At 42.6% G+C, this 18,914-nt stretch overlaps 1 protein-coding gene across 1 annotated transcript in view; it reads left to right on the forward strand.

Moving 5' to 3' along the window:
• Positions 1–18,914, forward strand: part of CNOT10 (CCR4-NOT transcription complex subunit 10) — a 2,007,836-nt gene that overhangs the window by 1,235,819 nt on the left and 753,103 nt on the right. The window contains exon 11 of the mRNA XM_044066643.1: positions 3,327–3,529. Coding sequence (XP_043922578.1) covers positions 3,327–3,529 — 203 coding nt within the window. The remainder of the gene's footprint in view (positions 1–3,326; positions 3,530–18,914) is intronic.

The raw sequence follows: 18,914 nt of genomic DNA on the forward strand, positions 1-18,914 counted from the left end.
CTTGCTGCCCATTTTAAGCCTAGCCAGTTTCTCTTTTTGTGTTTGAATTAACCTATCCCATTTGGGTAGAGATTGGCCTTACCCCCCATCCCATGGTTGATAAATATAGTTTACCTCTAATGAAAATAACTGGTATCATACCATAGAGAATTTATGGGGACCTGTGCATGGGATAAAACATTAAGGAACTGGCTCCTTCCATTAATATTACAGGGTGCAGTCCTGCGGTTAATTTTCTGTTTCCCATCCATAGAGCCCAGTTCCTCTTAAATAGGGACAGGGATGAACTTCTGTTTTATGTGGATAGTGAGAATGTTCCAGGACAATTGTGTCCTCTCCAAGATATACATGTCCCTCCAAACCATTATGTTGATGATACAGAAGAGGTTTAGATCCCTAGACTGAGTATTTCTGATGCCATTTGACTTGCTGATGTGCAGTAAGTCCATCAGTATTAGGTCGGAGGATGCCTTGTATGCCAGGCACAGGTCATCTGTTAGTGGTCTAGAGGATCGAGATCATAGTGACAAGCTCTGAGTTGACTCATGAAGGACCTATAATGTCTCTGTTAATCTTTCTTAATGTCTTCAGTCTGGAAATAATGGGCTTCTTTCATAATGGTAACAATAAATAATTTCTTCCTTATCCTCAGTAGTTCACTCTGTCATCTTTTTGTCTCTCATTTGGCCTGTGAATTTCATGGACTACTGCTTCCGTCTAATAGGGGAGATCCTCTCCCCTGAGCCTGGCCTAACCCCCATTGTAGGAATGTTTCTGTCTTGATGGTTCTACTTTGCCATTTTTCCAGTCCTGGCACCAGTACGAATACCAGCATCACACACTTTTTATCCTAGGCCCTTTGCACCTAGCTGTCTTTTTCTATTTATTAGGGTACCTCTCCATAATATATGCTATATAATATGCAGTCTGTGTATGAGTGTCATTTTGGTGAGATGTTTTTGAAAACAGGGTCCACCACTTGAAGGTACTCACCGATACTAGAGTATGAATTCAGTACCAGCAATACCACTCTCCTTATCTTGCTGATTTATTCATTCCTTCAAGGAAGAAAGACTGAAACGTATTCCCTTTATGCCCTTGGTAACTGAGTTAGGCAGGTTTTTATGCACTTGACTCCCTGACAATAGACTAACCTCTACCTCTCCTAGCTGGGAAAGTCACCATGTTTGGGCAATGCCTTGCTTCACCTTATGTCTTGGCATCTTATTGTAGACCCCTTGACAGATCTTCTGGAAGTGACTTGGAACTTGCTGAATCTTCTGGGAAGCCTTCCACTTGGCAGACCTATGTCTCCAAGTGAAAACTCTTCCCATTATAGATTGACCAGTACTCTGTCACCTCAATTGACCGTCCTGCTTTACCTTAGACACCTGATTAATTGTGGGTCTTTTCTGTACAGCCGTCAAGGTGCATTTGTCAGCTACTTCTGTCCATTGTCTTCTTGTGGGGTAGGATTCTGTGGCCTACCAATGCCTAGGCCAGTCACTTTCTTAAAGGAGTGACAAATCTCTGCTATCCTTTGAAGAATCCCTCCTTTTCACTGGCCTGCTCATCTGACTTTTGAGTCCACAGGCATAGTGGAGATAACATTAGTATCTTCAAAAGTTCTTTTTCAGGTGGCCATCACCTGCTCTTACAGGATGTCAGACATTGAGGCTGTTGTATGAAAAATACCATGTCTAGTCTTTCACAAAAATTGGAGTCCTTTATAAACTTTTGTTTCCTTTTGAAAGCAGTTTCAGAATTGTCCTTAAGGCAGTTCATATTGCTCTTTTGTTTTCCTTACTGGGATGAAAACCAGGGCAGAGTTAAGCCATCCACATCTTTCTGTGCTGTACTAACTTGAGCTGAGATTTTACCTGATGTGGGTGGATGAATTGCAGAAGGTTGCACAACTATTTATCACTCTCACAGTAGAGGGAAAGCACTGCAGTTTCCAAGCAGAGCCTTTCCAAGTGGATTGCTTAACTGCCATCTGGACAATGCTGTAGTAAAATCTCTCTCCATTACGAGAGGGCTACTCCAGTGCTTGTTTCACTAAGTTTCAGTTACAGACCTCTGTGCCATGGTAGCTTCATACTTGGTGCACACCTTCACTATGCAGCAGACCTCCAAGTTCAGAAGTCAGGTTTCCTTTGTATTGTATTACTCTTGGAATCATCTTGGTCCTTGAGCTGTTCTGTGGCTCCTTCTGTCTCAGTGGTTGCACTTAGGATTCAACCCAGTCATAGGAAATATTAGGTAGGGTCCTCAGTGTTAGACATAACAGATCCATTCTTACTTGACATTCATCAATGTGAAGACTGTCCTTGATAGTTCACAAATTCCTTCTCTCCCTCCCCTGCGTATGGGTGGCCTTTCCATTTAGCCTTGTATGTTAGGGCTCCTGCATGTCAGGCAAGTATATGCTTTTGTATTACTTGTTAATAATTTCTTTGGATCTTCATTGTTATTTTTTGATTTGCTGAAAGGCAGGATGCTAATAGCAAGGTGAAGTGGCTGGTTCAGTCATTAGGTTTACTTTTGCAGTCTGCATATGCCATTGTGGAATGTGTTTCTATGTACTCCCACAAGCGACCTCTTCTGAGAAAGGCTTGCTGTATGGTGTTTAATGGAATGAATGAGTCCAACCACAGCATTTCATAAAGGCAGATCCTTTTAGAGAAATGGTATGGTTAAAGAGCATCTCTTACTTCAGTTGTGTCAGCCTTTTCTTTTGCTCAATAAAGTACATATTTAGTACCCTTGTTCTGTCCTTGCAGGTTTCCTGCAGATGCTGTTAGGAATTTTTGTTTGCCGCTACTATGCTTTCAGCTCTTTTATCATAATTCTGCACTTCCAGGCACCATAACCGCTTATATCCACTGTGCAGACACTCCAGGTAAGGCTTTAGTGTTGACCTCTGCAAAATGGCTTTACTTGTGAATGTTTATGAAATACCCTGATGCAAAAAATGCAGTTTCTGTGGATACTGCCAATGTTCTGAAATCAGGTAGACTGTATATTTTGAAAATCTTAGCAAATAGGGAGATTTAGTGCTACATACTTAATAACTGGCAAGAATTTTTTTTCACTAAAATGTTACAGTCCCAGAGAAGGTTTGGAGCTTTTTGTAAAAGGCCCTTAAGTCCAGCATGGTACTTTTACCAGTGTTACAAGGACCATTGTTATTCTTTGTTCTTAGATTTGTACTTTATTTTATAAGACTGTATGAAAAGCCAAAAGCTTTTTAAAATGTTAGCTAAATATACTTTACTTTGTTTTAATTTTTTTTAAAAATTAAACTTTTGTTGATTTACTTCTAGGTAAAAAATTTTCTGGACGCCCAATGTGCACACTGCTTGCTAACAAAAGGTATGAGCTACTGTATAATTGCGGTATTCAGCTGTTACATGTTGGAAGACCTTTGGCAGCCTTTGAATGTTTGATTGAAGCTGTTCAGGTTTATCACTCCAATCCACGTCTCTGGCTGAGAATAGCAGAGTGCTGCATTGCTGCAAATAAAGGGGTGAGTAAAACTTGGATCGGGACATGATGGTATTCATGTAGCTCTTCAGAAGTCAGTAATACATTAGTATTGAACACATACAAAACCGCAGCCTAATTCTAAAAGCTGATATTATGTTTCATGTTGTCATAGTCCTATACCCAGAAAGTGATATTTTGCCACTCAAATTATGGTATATTGTTCAATTCATTTGAAGTGGGAACACAAGTAGTAGCGATCCCTTTCATCTCTCCCCCTTAACCATTTCAGAATTTCCTAGTGTAGTGTGACCATGGAGTTAGAATGTATAGTAAGGGGGAGTGTGGGGGGCATGGGAGGCATATCCCCCCCACATAGTTTGGATATATATTAAGTTTATAAAAGAGTAATTTATTGAAATTGCAGGTATCCATGTGTATAGTTCAAAATATTTAAAATAGGTAGGGGGTGGTGCCCCCCCCCCCCCTTACTATATATTCTAACTCCAGGGTCGCACTACAGTGGGGAAAAGGCCATATATAACTTTCAGTGAAATGTGTTTCACTGAATTGAGCTCTCAGTGAATTGTGCACAGTCAAATGTGTTTCAGTGAAATGTGCTTTCAGTTAATATTCCTAGACCCGTGTGAGTGTGAGTGTGTGTGTGTGTGTGTGTGTGTGTGTGTGTGTGTATATGTATATATATATATATATATATATATATATATATATATATATATATATATATATATATATATATATTTTTTTTTTTTTAATTTATTTATTATTTATTTATTTTACATTTGTTGACCGGGCTAGTCTAACTGGATACATGTCCATTTTCAGTAGAGGCCCGGGGAGAAAAGCTCCAGACAAACATTAAAAAAACATTAAAAGATTAATAGAGGATTTACAGAAACAAATATAAACAGTAGTAATTGTAACATAAAAACATTGAAACCAAATAAAAATATAGAAAAAAATTGATTAAAAATGTTTTTTATTTTTAACAGAGGATGAACTACTCTTAGTAAATGTAGCATAATGAAAATCGTTTAAGGGTATGTATATATATATATATATATATCCTTAAATATATATATATATATATATATATATATATATGTATATATATATATATATATATATATATATATATATATATATATATATATATATGCTTTGTTTTTAACAATATCATTCACTCCAACATGAATAAGTTGCTCAATTCATTCCTTTCCTTTAAACCTTACTCCTCCTCCTGAACATTATTCTGCTTGTATTGTTAATAACAAATTCAATTTTATTTCTATATAATTTGCTCCTTCCCTTTTGTATAGATACCACCTCCTATTCTTTTATCTCTTTTACAATATTCAGTACTGCTTTTATAGTTGGTTTACATTTTATATTTCCAGTTTCAGGTAATTGCTTTCTTGGCAGCCAGCATCATTAATCAGATCCTGTGTGCCAACTCAAAAAAAAATCATTTACTTTTCATGGTTTACATAGAAATTGGTCTATATAAAGCTGAATCTAAAGGTTCTTTACCCTTATTGGGCATTAACAGCCACCACAGCTTTCTTTCATTATGCTTTTACTTACCCCAGTATTTGTGACAAAGTGCTCTGTAGGGATAAAATTTGCCAACTAGTTACATTCCCAAAAAAACATATCACCAGTTACCCCTCTCTTTCCCACCACATTTCCAGTACCTGCCATTTACCTGAAGAAAATTTTTATTAAGTCTGCTTGGGGTATTAAAAATGTGCAAACACTTCCAAGCAAAAATCTTAAGCTTTCTAAAAGTTGTTGCATGCTTGGAAGCCATACAGATGTCATCCCATTTTTCTTTTATAAATTGCTTCTTCATTCTTGCTACCTAATCTTTCTTAGCCAGTTGTTTGCTTCTTAAAGGCATCATTCAGTGTTTTATATGTTATAATAAGTATCCATTTTTTAATAACAGCTTCTGTTCTAGACACAACTAAAAACTCAACCAGAGCTGACCTTTCACTTATGACTCTCCTGTCCTTTTCCCTTTGCCTACATTATCAGTCTCAGGTAGAGAAGGCAGTCTCTGACCTGCAGTCCAATTTCTACTTGACCTTATCTGACCTGCAGTCCAATTTCTACTTGACCTTATCCCACTCTATTACCTTTTTTCTCCATAGTTATTTGCTCCCAATACCTTGGTATCTTTACTGATGTAAATTCTAGTTCCCTCTTACCTATTTTCTGTTCTTCTAATTGCAGTCTTGTCTAATGGCAAAATCTCATTCCTTAATTCCCTTGTTGGCTTAGGTTCTTAGAATGCTTTCTGCTCCTTTATGAATGTAGTATTCTGTATGATTGTCATTCTTAAGGATCTGCTTCCAAAATCTCACTCTGTTCTTATTTCTCCCCCTACCCCAGCCCAGTTTAGTCATCATCCTTTTACACTTTGATTTATAACTTTCTGTTTTTGCTACATTCTAAAGTATCCCTTCAGATCAGGTTAATTCTAAACCACCTTGTTCAATCTTGCCCTCTTTCCCACCCCCTCACCCCAAAAAAATAATTTAATTATTGCCCTCAGCTTCTCCTATGGTTGATAAAAAATATGCCCAACCTCTTTATAAAACTAAAAGGTGTAGAAGCATTTACTGTTTGTATGTTGCTATCTTTATCCACAGTGAAGAGCCACCAGTTTTGTATTTTTTGTTTAGTCTCTCCCCACATATCATTGCATTCATAACAGAATTCTTGTTAATCCATGCATCTAAATACTTCATGTTGTCATGTCCCCATAAAGTATGGATATTGTGAACCAGTTCATGTTTACGCTGTAGATTTTGTTTTATCTATATTAATTTCATATTTCAAAATTACTTGAAAGTCATAAAAATGATCCATAACACCAAAATGTACTTTTTTGGATGTATCAGATTGGATGTATAAAAAATGTCTGCAAATAAAGCTAGCTTTTGTTTATTACTATACTATTTATATACGTGAATTTGTGAGTCCCCTTATTGTCTTTGCCACTGGCAAATGACAGAGGGAAAAAGAGTACAGTCTTGTCTGGTTCCTCCATTCAAAATTTGCTTGTAGGAGAGGAAATCTCCTACCTTAATTCTTGCCTCAGACCTTTCATATGTTTGCAGTATTATTCTATCAGGGATTGCAAATGCTGCCATTGCCCTACGCATAAAATCCTGTCCATCTGTATAAAATGCTCTCTGTTCATCAAGACCCTCCAAAAGTAACATTTTCTTGCATTTTGCTTCCCTCAGGATCATCTTTTTTCTGTTAAGATTGTCAAATGTTTACCTGCCCTCCACAAAACCAAGTTAATTGATGTCTTTCAAGTTTGGCAACACTTTTACCACTCTCTTAGCAAAAAGACTTTATAATCATGGTTTACTTTGAAATGAGTCTATATAAAACTGAATCTAAATTGTCTTTACCCTTTTTGGGAAATAATCACCACCACAGCATTCTTTCATTATGCTGTTAATCCTCCCTTCTTTTAGGTCTTTATCACTTTATTCCCTCCCAACGTCCTGACGTCAACAGAGACATATCATCTGTTCTAATTAGTAGTAGTACTTTTGTCCAGTTTGTATTATGTGAAATGTTTTTAAACAGACCTAAACCTGTAGGTCTGCCCCACAGAACATTGCTGATAAATATGGTAGTTGGCCTCCCCAAAGATTCACAAAGTGCATAATTTTTCATGAGATATAACTTATTTTCTGACTATTAAAATTTGAAGTCCAGTAGCAGAACAAGAGGACTGAACATTTTAGATAATTTTTTTACCAGTGGGAAAAGTTAAGCGATGGGAAAAAAATTACAGGAGGAAGAAGATGAGGTGGTAAATGTAGAAATATTTGGAAAAACATGTAATCTCTCTTCCAGTTGCTGTGACTTACCGAACACAAAAATTGTTAAGACCTGAAGGAGGAAGACTGTCAAAAGAACCAAACGGAAAACTTCTGTACACAGGGCTAGTGTTATAATAGTAGCATATTAGCTAGTTCCTTTGGTGTTTTAGTTGGCAAGGACAAAACTTAGAACTTTCATTTCTGTCAGAGTTCAGCTTTGAAGTAAAGATGTCCAGCTTCTGTGGCCTTAATTCCAGTTGGAGTTGTGAGTATTGATTAGTATAAACGGTTAATTATTTTTTTCAGTCGTGTTATTGAAGTAGACTCATTTTAACATACATTTATACATATTCTTACAAACTAAACTGCAGTAGGCTGGATCAGTGGTGCAGCTGTTAACTTTTAGTTATGTACTTACCATAACTTTAGATGTTTGGGATCCATCTCACCTACATTCAGTACTGATGGGGCTCGGAGCCGATCCCTCGGCTCCGACTCGGCACGCTATGCTATAGAGCGAGGCCTCTTATTGGCTGAGCTATTTCTTATCCCAGGATGCACCACCACTAATCCCCCAGATCTTGTTTGTCCGCATTCATGCACACATACACAACTTGTTTATATAACATTGCCAGATGTTTCAAGATGAAACAACAGGATTCGGACCTTCTGATATCCTCTGATCTCCAAGGAAGGGGGAAGGAGGGTGGGTTATTGGGAATGTAGGCGAGATGGATCCCAAACATCTAAAGTTATGGTAAGTACATAACTAAAAGATGTTATGTGATCCTATCTCACCTACATTCAGTACTGATGGGACAGCGTCCCTAGCACCTAAATCCTGGGTGGCTCATTGGAAAACACTCCTGAGCACTGTGGAACCAAATGAAGCTCGTCCTCTAGATGCCCCATCCAATTTGTAGTGAGAAATGAAAGTGTGCGGGGAGGACCATGTAGCCGCAGCACAAATGTCACTAATGGCAAGCTTAGAATGGAATGGTATTGAAATAGCCATAGCTCTTGTAGAATGAGCTTTGACAGAGGTCGTAAGCTCTTTATTAGAAGAGGAATAAGCTTGAGTAATACAGTCCCTGATCCATTTGGCAATAGTGACCTTTGTGACGGCTTTGCCCAATTTATTGTCCAAAAAGGATACAAACAACTGATCTGTTTTCCTTGTTTGTTTGGTCCTATCTAAATAAAAACGCAATTGCCTGTGGACATCTAATGTGTGGAATATGAATTCCGCTTTGTTAGAATACTTTGGAAAGAAGACTGGAAGTTCTAATGACTGTTGTAGGCAGAAACTGGAACAAACTTTAGGGACAAAGGATGGATTTGGCCTGAGAGATACTCTATCTTTGTGAAAAACCAAGTACGGAGGTTTTACAGACAAAGCTTGAATCTCTGAAACCCTTCTGGCAGAAGTAATCGCCACCAGAAAGGCAGTTTTCCACGATAGAAATTTTAAATCACATGTTGCTGCTGGTTCGAAGGGGGAGGAAGTTAAGGCGCGTAACACCACATCGAGATCCCATGGAGGAGCAGGATGAGAAATCGGAGGTCTTAAAAGCGCAGCACCTTTCAAGAAGTTCTTACACAATCTGTTGCTCATTAAAGGTGGTTTATAGATTCGTGAAAATTGGAAATAGCTGCCAATTGAACCTTGATGGTAGAGACTGAAGAGCCTTGATTGAAAAGGGAAGTTAGAAATTTCAGTACTTCTGATACGGGAATAGTGATGGGATCCAGACCCCGGAGTTGAGCCCAAATAGCAAATCTTTTCCATTTGCTAGAATACAATTTCTTTGTAGCAGACTTGTGGGCCGAGGATAAAATGTGTACAACTTCCGGATCCAAGGTATGATTCCTGACTATAGTCGGAAGAGGAGGAGCCGAGCCGTCAATTTTAAGGTGTGTAGGGACTGGTGGAATAGTCCCGACTGATGAACCAATAGGTCTGGGATCTGATCCAGGAACCATGGACCTTCCAGTGCATATTTCCGAAGATAGGGGAACCATACTTGACGAGGCCAGTAAGGAGCAACTAAGATCATTTTGCTCCCCAAGAGAGACACCTTTTGGATCACCTTGGGAAGGAGAGGAACTGGAGGAAAAGCATAAAGCAAGCCGGTGGGCCACGGACGGGCTAGTGCGTCCATAGGGCTCTTCCCCGGAGCCGGGGTGAGGGAGAAGAACTTTTTGCACTTCGCATTCAGCGGAGTCGCGAAGAGGTCGCAACAAGGAACTCCCCATTTGCTGAAAATCTGATTTGCAACTGTAGTGTTCAGAGACCACTCGTGTGGAGAGAGGATAGTTCTGCTCAGTCTGTCGGCTATCACATTGGACTTGCCCGGGATATGAGTCGCCACTAGAAAGCGTTTGGTCGACACTGCCCATTCCCAAACTCTCATGGCCTCTCTGCAAAGGGGATAGGATCTGGTCCCTCCCTGTTTGTTCAGGTACCAGACCACTGACATGTTGTCGGAGTGAACGGCAATTACGCCCTGAGGGAGGTAATCGTGAAGGGCTTGAAGGGACAGAAGCACCGCCTCATTTCTAGGATGTTGATATGAAGTAGGGTCTCTTCCGAATGCCATTTGCCTTGGACTGACCTGCCCAGGGAATGCCCCCCCCACCCCATCTGGGAGGCGTCCGTGGTCAAAGTGGCCACAGAAGGAGGTGGAACAAAGGGTCGTCCCTGATCCAGATTGGAGGGCACCAGCCACCAGCGAAGGTCCCGTTTGCAGGTTTCCGTGATCCATATGAGGTGACTGAGAGGGAGTTCCTGAAAGGACCACTGAGTTGAAAGAAGCCACTGGAGAATTCTCATGTGCAACCTTGTTAGGGGAACTAGAAGAACCGTGGCGGACATGGATCCCAATAGTTGCAGGACCATTCTGGCTGGGGCTTTGGATCTGGGAAGTAAGGCTCGAACTTGAGCCTGTATGGTTTGTATCCTGTCTGTAGGTAGATAGACCCGCATTCGGTTTGAGTCTATCTCTACTCCGATGAATCTTATGCGTTGAGATGGCAGCAACACAGACTTTGGCCAATTGAAGGTGATTCCAAGGCAATTGCCCAGTGATATCGTGGCTTGTAGGCTCCGCAATAGTAGATGCTTGGAGGTGGCAGTTAGGAGCCAGTCGTCTAGATACGGAAACACCTGGAATCCTAGACTTCTCAGGTGAGCAGTCACGACCGCCAAACATTTGGTGAACACCCTGGGGGCTGTGGTGAGACCAAAGGGCAGCACGCGGAACTGAAAATGACTGCCTCCTAGGCTGAAGCGCAGATGTCTCCTGGACGCTTGATGTACCATGATATGGTAATAAGCGTCCTTGAGATCTATGGAGCACATCCAAACACCTTTCTCCAGCAGTGGGAGAATGGATTGTATGGTGACCATTCGGAACTTGGACATTTTGACTGAACGGTTTAGAATGCTGAGATCCAAAATGGGCCTCAAGTCCCCGGTCTTTTTTGGCACCAAAAAGAATCTTGAGTAAGTCCCTAATCCGATCTGGTCTGCGGGGACCGGTTGGATGACTCCTTTTTGCAGCAGCTTTGAAACTTCTGAGGCTGCAGTTTCCCGTTGACTGGGTGGCGGGTCCGGGATTTTTTTGGACTGAGGTGGAGAGTGAGAAAAAGGGATGGCGTAACCTCCGGCGATAATTCGAAGCACCCATCGGTCCTGAGTGATACCTTCCCAGGCTTTTAGGTGCCTCGAAAAATGACCCCCGACTGGCTCCGGAGCTGCACAGTCGGGCAATCCCTCAGGGACTGTGAAAGGCTGAAGAGCCACGAAAGGACTCGCGGTCTGCAGTGTTGCGAGGGCCTCTGCCGCCTCTGGGACGGCGTCTTCCAGAAGAATTTCCCCTCCCTGCCTCTAGAAGGGGGATCGTCCTGCTGTGAGGGGTAAGACTTCTGAGATCTACGGAACCACATTTTCCCTCCTCTTTTAGCCTTGGGGTAAGGCCGAAAGGGAGTGGAAAATCGTGCCCCTACGGCAGTCAAAGTCTTACCTTCTTGCTCGCAGCGGGTCAGTGTGTCCTTTACCTTGGGTCCAAACAAAGAGGACCCATCAAAGGGGGCGTCGGCAAAGGAAGACTTAAAGGCCTCCGCAAAATGACACAGGCGGAGCCAGGCTTGTCTCCGTAGAGCAATGCCTGTACCCGTCGCTCTACTCGCCCCTTCGGCCGCATAAGAAATGAGCCTCATGGACGAGTTTGATATGGACGACAGCGTAGCCAGCTGAGAGCCAACCGTCTGGGCCAGCTGCTCAGGCAGGTTACCCAAGAGGGTATCAGAAAGTTCTTTAATCAGATCCCTCTGAAATCTGGTAAAGTGCGTGAGATAGTTCAGGGACCTTAAAGTAAAGGCCGCTGAACCTAGGGTGCGCTTACCGTACCGATCCATGCTCCTAGACTCCTTATTAGGAGGATGGACGGACGGCGAAGCCTCTGCTACATCTTGCTGGGTAGCAGATGCCACCACCAAAGCATCTACAGCCACACCTTTCATCAGAAACTCTTTTTCCGGGGGTGCTGACAGGAACTTATTAGGACGAGCAGGCACCGGTTCCACAGAGTCTGGGTGTTCCCACGCCCTTCGCCAGATCAAATCCAGGAGCTCGTCGAAGGGCGGAGACACCCAGGAGGCGGAGGGCTGAGCCCTGAAGGCCTTAAGGAACACAGACTCATCAGCAGAAGGGGGTTTGGATTGCCAGCCGCCTCGTTGTTTAAGGGCTTCCAGGATGTCTGCAAAGGAGACATCATCTGAGGACGACTTAGGGGACCCCTCTGCATCATCGAGATCAGTGTCTGATGTAAGAGACTCATCAGGGGAGTCAACGTGCTTCCTCCTGCACGATCTTTTCCTGGGGGGTTCCTCCGAAGAAGCTTCAGAGGGACCTCCAGGAGGGGGGGAAACCCCAGTGGGGGTAACCTCAGGCCCCGGGGCTCCGCTGTCTAAGGACAGAGGGACTGCCAAAGACCCAGTCTCAGTATGCAGGGAAGGAGCTGGGGAGACCGTGGAGGTAGCCAAAGAAGATTTGGCTAACGCACTCCTCATGGCTCTGAAGGCGGGACCACCAGAATCCTGGGAAGGTCCCACCTCTGTGGCCACAACGGTAGACGGCACCCCCGCAGCCGACGCACCGAGAGGAAGGCTTGGGACCGAGAACATCAGTCCCGAAGCTTCCCCCTGGGGCCGACAGAAGAAGTCCGCTTTCCGAACTCCGACTCAAGAGCCGGAGTTGGAGTAAGGGTCGGGCCCGACCCAAAAACCTCCATCGGCTCCACCAGCACCGGCTCCAACGGTGCCGAGGCTGTTGGAGGAGGAACCATAATAGCAGGGTGGACCATCGGCTCCGAAGCCGAATGGGCTGGAGCCGAAACTAACTTTTGAAACACCGGAGACTGGAAAAGTCTTAGGAGCACCCTGTCTATGTCCGAATCAGACATCTTGGAGGATCTAGATGACACCGATCGGGTCCGAACCGACTTCTCCATCGGCTCCATAGGACTAGGGGACCGGCTCCGAATGGATTCGACCACTATCGGTTCCGAGGGAGATCTCAAAACAATTTCCCTCGGTGCCGAGGAGGGCTTCGGCGCCGAAGGGGAAGAGTCTGAGCCGGCAACCCTCATCGGCTCCAAAATCAGTGGAGCCGATGAAGGTGACCCGCCTCTCGATGCCCCAGTCCTCGGCTCCAAAACCAGCGGGGTCGAGACTGGAGGCATCGAGGCAGACCGTTCCGCCCTCGGCTCCGAAGTCCGTGGAGCCGATGGAGAAGCCTGCCTAGGTTTTTTGGCAGTCGGTTCCGACAGACTGGTCGGAGCCGACGCTTTTTTCTTTAGCCATGCTGACTAACACTAAGAAACAAGATTTTACCACAAAGAAAGTGAAAACTAAGTAAGTTTTTTTTTTTTTTTTTTTTTAGAGACAATACACAATGTCAGAAAACAATACACAATTTAGTACCACAATCACTGAAAATGAGGGTCAAGACCCTCTAACTTAAGCAGGTACTTGACCTCCTGGAAACACAAAAAACGCTAGATAGGAATAGGGGAAGGCCCCTCTAACTTAAACGGGAAACCTTCCCTTAACAAAAAACACAATTTTTCTCAACAAATTTTCCCAAACACACTCGTACAACAACAATAGCTGTTAAAACAGCTTTTGGGTTCAAAATAGCAAAATTCCTGACAGGAAACTTTGAATAAAACAGTACTTAGCCCAGCCAAGTTTGAGACCACGTCCTAGCTTGTAAGCGGCAAATGAGATCTGGGGGATTAGTGGTGGTGCATCCTGGGATAAGAAATAGCTCAGCCAATAAGAGGCCTCGCTCTATAGCATAGCGTGCCGAGTCGGAGCCGAGGGATCGGCTCCGAGCCCCATCAGTACTGAATGTAGGCGAGATAGGATCACATAACATCATTGCTTTGTCACACTGCTTGTAGTTTGGTTCTTGGCTAGGGTAACCTCTCTGTAGAATGTACATGTCCTCCTTGGGTCCACATGGGTTGTCACTAGGTGCTCTGGTTTTCTTCCATATCTAGAAGAAAAGCAGAATGTTCAATTTGTATTTTTTTTTTAATTTATATTCTGTTTACCATGATGTCATACTAGGCAATTAAGCTTTTTTCAGAGTAGGGATGGAAAATAAAGCTCCAGAATTGGCACAGCGCAAGTACAGTGATTCAAAGCTTTTGTCATCTGAACTTTTATGCAAATTGTAATGGGCATTTAACTTGTATAAGGTCACAGTCAGTAATACAGTTTTGTGCAGCTTCTCTTGTTAGTAAATTAGACGAAGTGCAACGGTGACTAAGAATGAACACTGGGTTGATTTTAATGGAAGGGTGATGAGTTAGCATTGAATATCAGATCATTAGTAATAATGGTAATGCCGGCACTGCAATTATGCAATGAAAATTGCTTGAAATTGGATACTAGGGAAAGAAAACTTGCACTGTGGACAGATACCAACCCCCTTTGCCACTTTTAAAACATTCCGCACAATGTAGTTTGACATTGCATATAGTATTACTGTAATGTGTAGCCATAGTAAGGCCACAGTAAAATATCTGTACTGTCTGGGTCCCAAAAGAGTAGCCTATGGGCCTCCAAATACAAACAGTCTGATGGCATACTGCTTGCAGTGCAGCAGTCTACCTTCACTGCTGATACGTTGATCAGCATACATAGCTGAGCAGTATATTGGCACTGTTTAAAAACATAAATATACACTACCTACTTTGCACAATACAAAAAAATAATCACTGACAGCAGAGTTCCCTTTGGGGCAAGCAGCTCTCCTACCACAACCATACTTGCCCTGCCCAGAAAGTAACCCGACAAGCTTCTGCCTGTGGGAACTCACATAGCAGTAGATACCCTTATTGCCATATTATGATAATGACCCTAATTCCGCTGTCATATGTAATGAGTGAACATTTCTGTGTATCATTCAGGCATCGTGGGAGGATACAGCGGGGAAAACCTCTTAAGGATGCCTTATATACCTTACTTACTATATAGATTTTATCTGATGTCCACTGTTGTGATGCTGTGCTGCACAACAGTGTACATCAGCTGTTAGGCAGGTGTGAATTGGGCTCAGGAACACTTAACATTCCACTGTGTGTACTGTGTGCTCCTGTGCACTGTTCATAAGGAATACAGTGTTTGTACACCATCATTAAAGACCACAGTCCTTGACTGTGAGTTACAGTCCTGAATGACACTGCTAAATATGGTGCACAGAGTGCTTGTATGCCTTTGAACGCTATTTTATGAATAACAAGGTACTTGCATTAAATGTGGTTTGAGTAAAATCCATAAAATATTTCCTTAGTGTTGACAAGGGTATTAAGTGAAAGCTTATGGAACAGTTTAGTAAAAATATGATTGTGGTTGTTAGTGTTGTGATTTTTGAGAGAGGAGTAGGAGAAGGGGTGAAGCTAAAGTTATGTAAAGGCCAGAAAGAAGCTAGAATAAGAAACAGAATGGCTATTTAGCTTTTGAACGAGGGATATAAAGAAGGATGTTTGTTATTAAGTAGTCGGAAACTTGTGTAAGGTATTCTCCTGATAGTTTTGTTAGATGTGGTTGTTAGATTTGTGGCTATGATTACATGACTGAGCTGTGAAATCCCCAGTTACATGTAAAGTATTGTTTCAGTAATGACTTGACGTGGAATGACTTAGAATATGTATACCCAAGAAGTTTGTTGCATACATTGACTTCCAGTATGGCATTCACTGCATAACAGGCAGGAATCTTGCTCTGCTTTATAGCTATTAAAAGTATTGAAAATGCCAGTATTTTGAAGCTAGTTATATTACATGGATAAAATTTCCTCTGTTTAAGAAGGCCTGATGACTTACAGCAAAGAAAAAAGAATCATACAGGTAACTCTCTGGAAAACGAGAACAAGTCTGGGAACTCTTCCAGATACATGGTTGACTGGGAAATGCAGCAGAATGTTGATCATGGGGATGAATGCACTCCAAACAAAAATGGATAACAATGTATGATGAAGTACCATAAATAAGATGGGCATTAACAGGCTACATTAAAACAAATGATAAAGGATGGCTTAGATTAAGAGACCCTCTGTCGTCATGACGATGAACTGTCAGCAATTCAGAGAACACACAGTGAGTTGAGAAGAAAATAATAGAATATGAAGTAGTGTAGGAAGACTGCAGATAGATAAAGAAGGTTATGAAAGGAAGGAAAATCAACATTTCACCAGTGTTCGTAAGAAATTGGAGTTTGAGAATTGCCTGTCACATATGAAGCAACAAATAAGTGAACTGATTTTTCAATACGTGAAATCCTTCTAGAGCAGGTACATAGAGTATTTATACTTTGTACTGCAAAATCCAGAAAGGAAGTTGCCATGACCAATATTGATTAAATTGCATAATTAAAACTACAGTTGCCTAGGATGTAGAGAAAAGGGAAACAACTGACAATTAACTCCGCGAGAATATTTGTGAACAGTGATTACTCTTTCCATATAGGTGGTGGTGTCTCCATATTCATAAAGGATATGCACACCTCCAGACTAGTAGCCCATCATAACTCATCGGAGATGCTTTAGGTACGACTAACAGTGGGTAAGACGGCGATTCAGGTTGTAGCCTGCTATAGGTCCCAAACCATGTCCCAAGACTCTCATTCCACATTCCTAAGCACCCTGGAAACTATTAGGGTCCAACCCAATGCTCTCATACTGGGTGACTTCAACTACCCCTCCATCAACAGGAAGAACTACTCATGCACCAATACACTTGCCCAACACTTCCTGGAATTCATTAATTCCAATGCACTGGAGCAGCTCATTCTTACTCCCACTAGAGGAAGCAGCATCCTTGACCCTGGTTATTACTAACATGGGCAACCGTTGCTAAACACCAATAGTCAATTCCTCCCTGGTTAGATCCAATCACATACTAATTACCATGGAAATCTACATCTCATCCACACTACCAGCAAAGGTAACCACCATGAAAAACTTCACCAAAGCTGACTTTGGGTTCCTAAAAACAGAGGTGGCTAAGTTCACGGCACCCATGCAAATGGAAAATAGGTGCATGACTGCCGAATTGTACACCAATGCACTGTATGAACATGTATGTAAATGCATGGAACTAGCCATACCCAACAAAACCAAGACACTGTCCTCCAAAAAAAAAAAAAGAAAGACAATCTGGTTGTCCCCTGCCATTAACAAACTCTACAACAGAAGGAAGAAACAGTTGCAGAAAAAGGTGAAGCCCCAAGACTGGAAAAACTCCCTTATTAGCCTCAACAAAAAGTTGAGATCCCTCATCAAAACCTCTAAAGCTAGCTATGAAGACAGAATTGCGGCAGACACTAAAAACAACCACAAAGCCTTCTACAGTTGTATCACGAATCTCCACGGCAATACCCAGATGTTCATAGTGTTTCACTGTTGCAGTCATTACGCTTGGGTTATCCTGCTGGCAGGCTACCCGCAGTCGGCCTGAATTCCAAAGTCCTGGTCCGACGTCAGTTGCTGTCGCCTCATCCCCGACGTCAGTGCGCCAGGGGTATACAAGATGCAGCCGACGTCTTTTCTTCAGTCTTTCTTGCTGTGCGGTGCCCGAAGCAAAAGCAGTTCGCAAGTGCCGGTCGGCCGACTCCTGAGATTTTCGAAATTGAATTTCAGATCCGAAGTCTTCAATAAAGCTAAGTACCCCATTGGGGAAACTTTTTTTGCTCCAGACAGATGTCAGTAAAAGTTAACAATTGTATTTCTTGTGGGAAACAAATACCTCATATGGATTTTCATTCTTACTGTATTCCTTGCCTAGGCCCTGACCACGACTTTGCTAGTTGTCGGTTTTGTACTAGATTTAACCAGTGCACTATTAAGCGTCGGTACGATTTTGCATTTCATTACTTTGGCCGGAGGTTTAATTATATAATGCCGTCTGAACAGCCGACGACCGGAGTTCATAAAAAGCGCAAGGAAAAGGACAGGCATCCATGGTCCAAAACCAATGACGAAGCCTCCTCTAGGCCAGTCGCCGGTTCGCCGATTCTCAGTGAGGGGCTTTCGCAGCCCCTGACACCCGCTACCTCAGAGCCACAGGCCGCCTCCAACTCCCACATGGAGACAACTAGGCCTCTGAAAACTCAAGGTATTGGGCCTATGGAAACTAATCCCTCAGATGGGTCCGGAGCCGCTGAGCAGGCATCGGCTTCTGACGGTGTTTTCAGACCTACACAACTTTCTATCAAGCCAACCTCAGCATCCAAGACAAAGTCTAAAACACCTTTAAAGACAAAGAAACAAGTACAGCATTCTCCTGGACAGTCATCCATGCCTAAGAAACAGATGCTTAAAATGGCCGAAGACCTAATTACTTTGATCAGGGATTCCCATCCCCCTCCTGATAAAAGGCCTAGGCAAGACACTGACCTCTGATCAGGTTTCCATTTCATCTAATTCCTCTTCAGAACAGGGATACTCTCTTCCTCCCTATGAGGACTCTGATGCTGAAGAAGCTGTCCCTTCAGCCTCTCCTCCTGAGGACTATTCTTTTGGGGAAACCCTCCACACCATGAGGGAGCATTTCCTCTGGGAGAGCCAAGATTATTCAGAATCCAAGAAAAGGCTCAGAGATTTTCTTTTAATGCCTCAATACAGACCTCTTGCTATTCCACCTGTACTAGACATTGTAGATGATGTTTTTTCAGAGTCCAGTCCGTCTCCTGATTCTTTACCCCCTGCACCAGTTAAGCCAGATAGGTACTACAGGGTTCCAGATTCACATAAATGTCTTTATAAAAACCCTGCTGCTGACCCAGAAACTATATCTCAGGGTCCCAAAGGGGTCAAGGCTTCCACTGCAAAAAAACCCTGTTCCCTCTGTTAGGGATTCTAGAGCACTGGACAGGTGGGGGGGGGGGGGGGGGAATTTACACCTCTGCTACTTTAGCTGTAAGGGCTTTAAATTTCCAGTTTCATATGCTTAAATATCAGCAATACCTAATGTCTCTGCTTAAACAGAA

The sequence above is a fragment of the Protopterus annectens genome, chromosome 3.part1 (assembly GCF_019279795.1).
Source record: "Protopterus annectens isolate FY-2018-M chromosome 3.part1, PAN1.0, whole genome shotgun sequence".
NCBI lineage: Eukaryota > Metazoa > Chordata > Ceratodontiformes > Protopteridae > Protopterus > Protopterus annectens.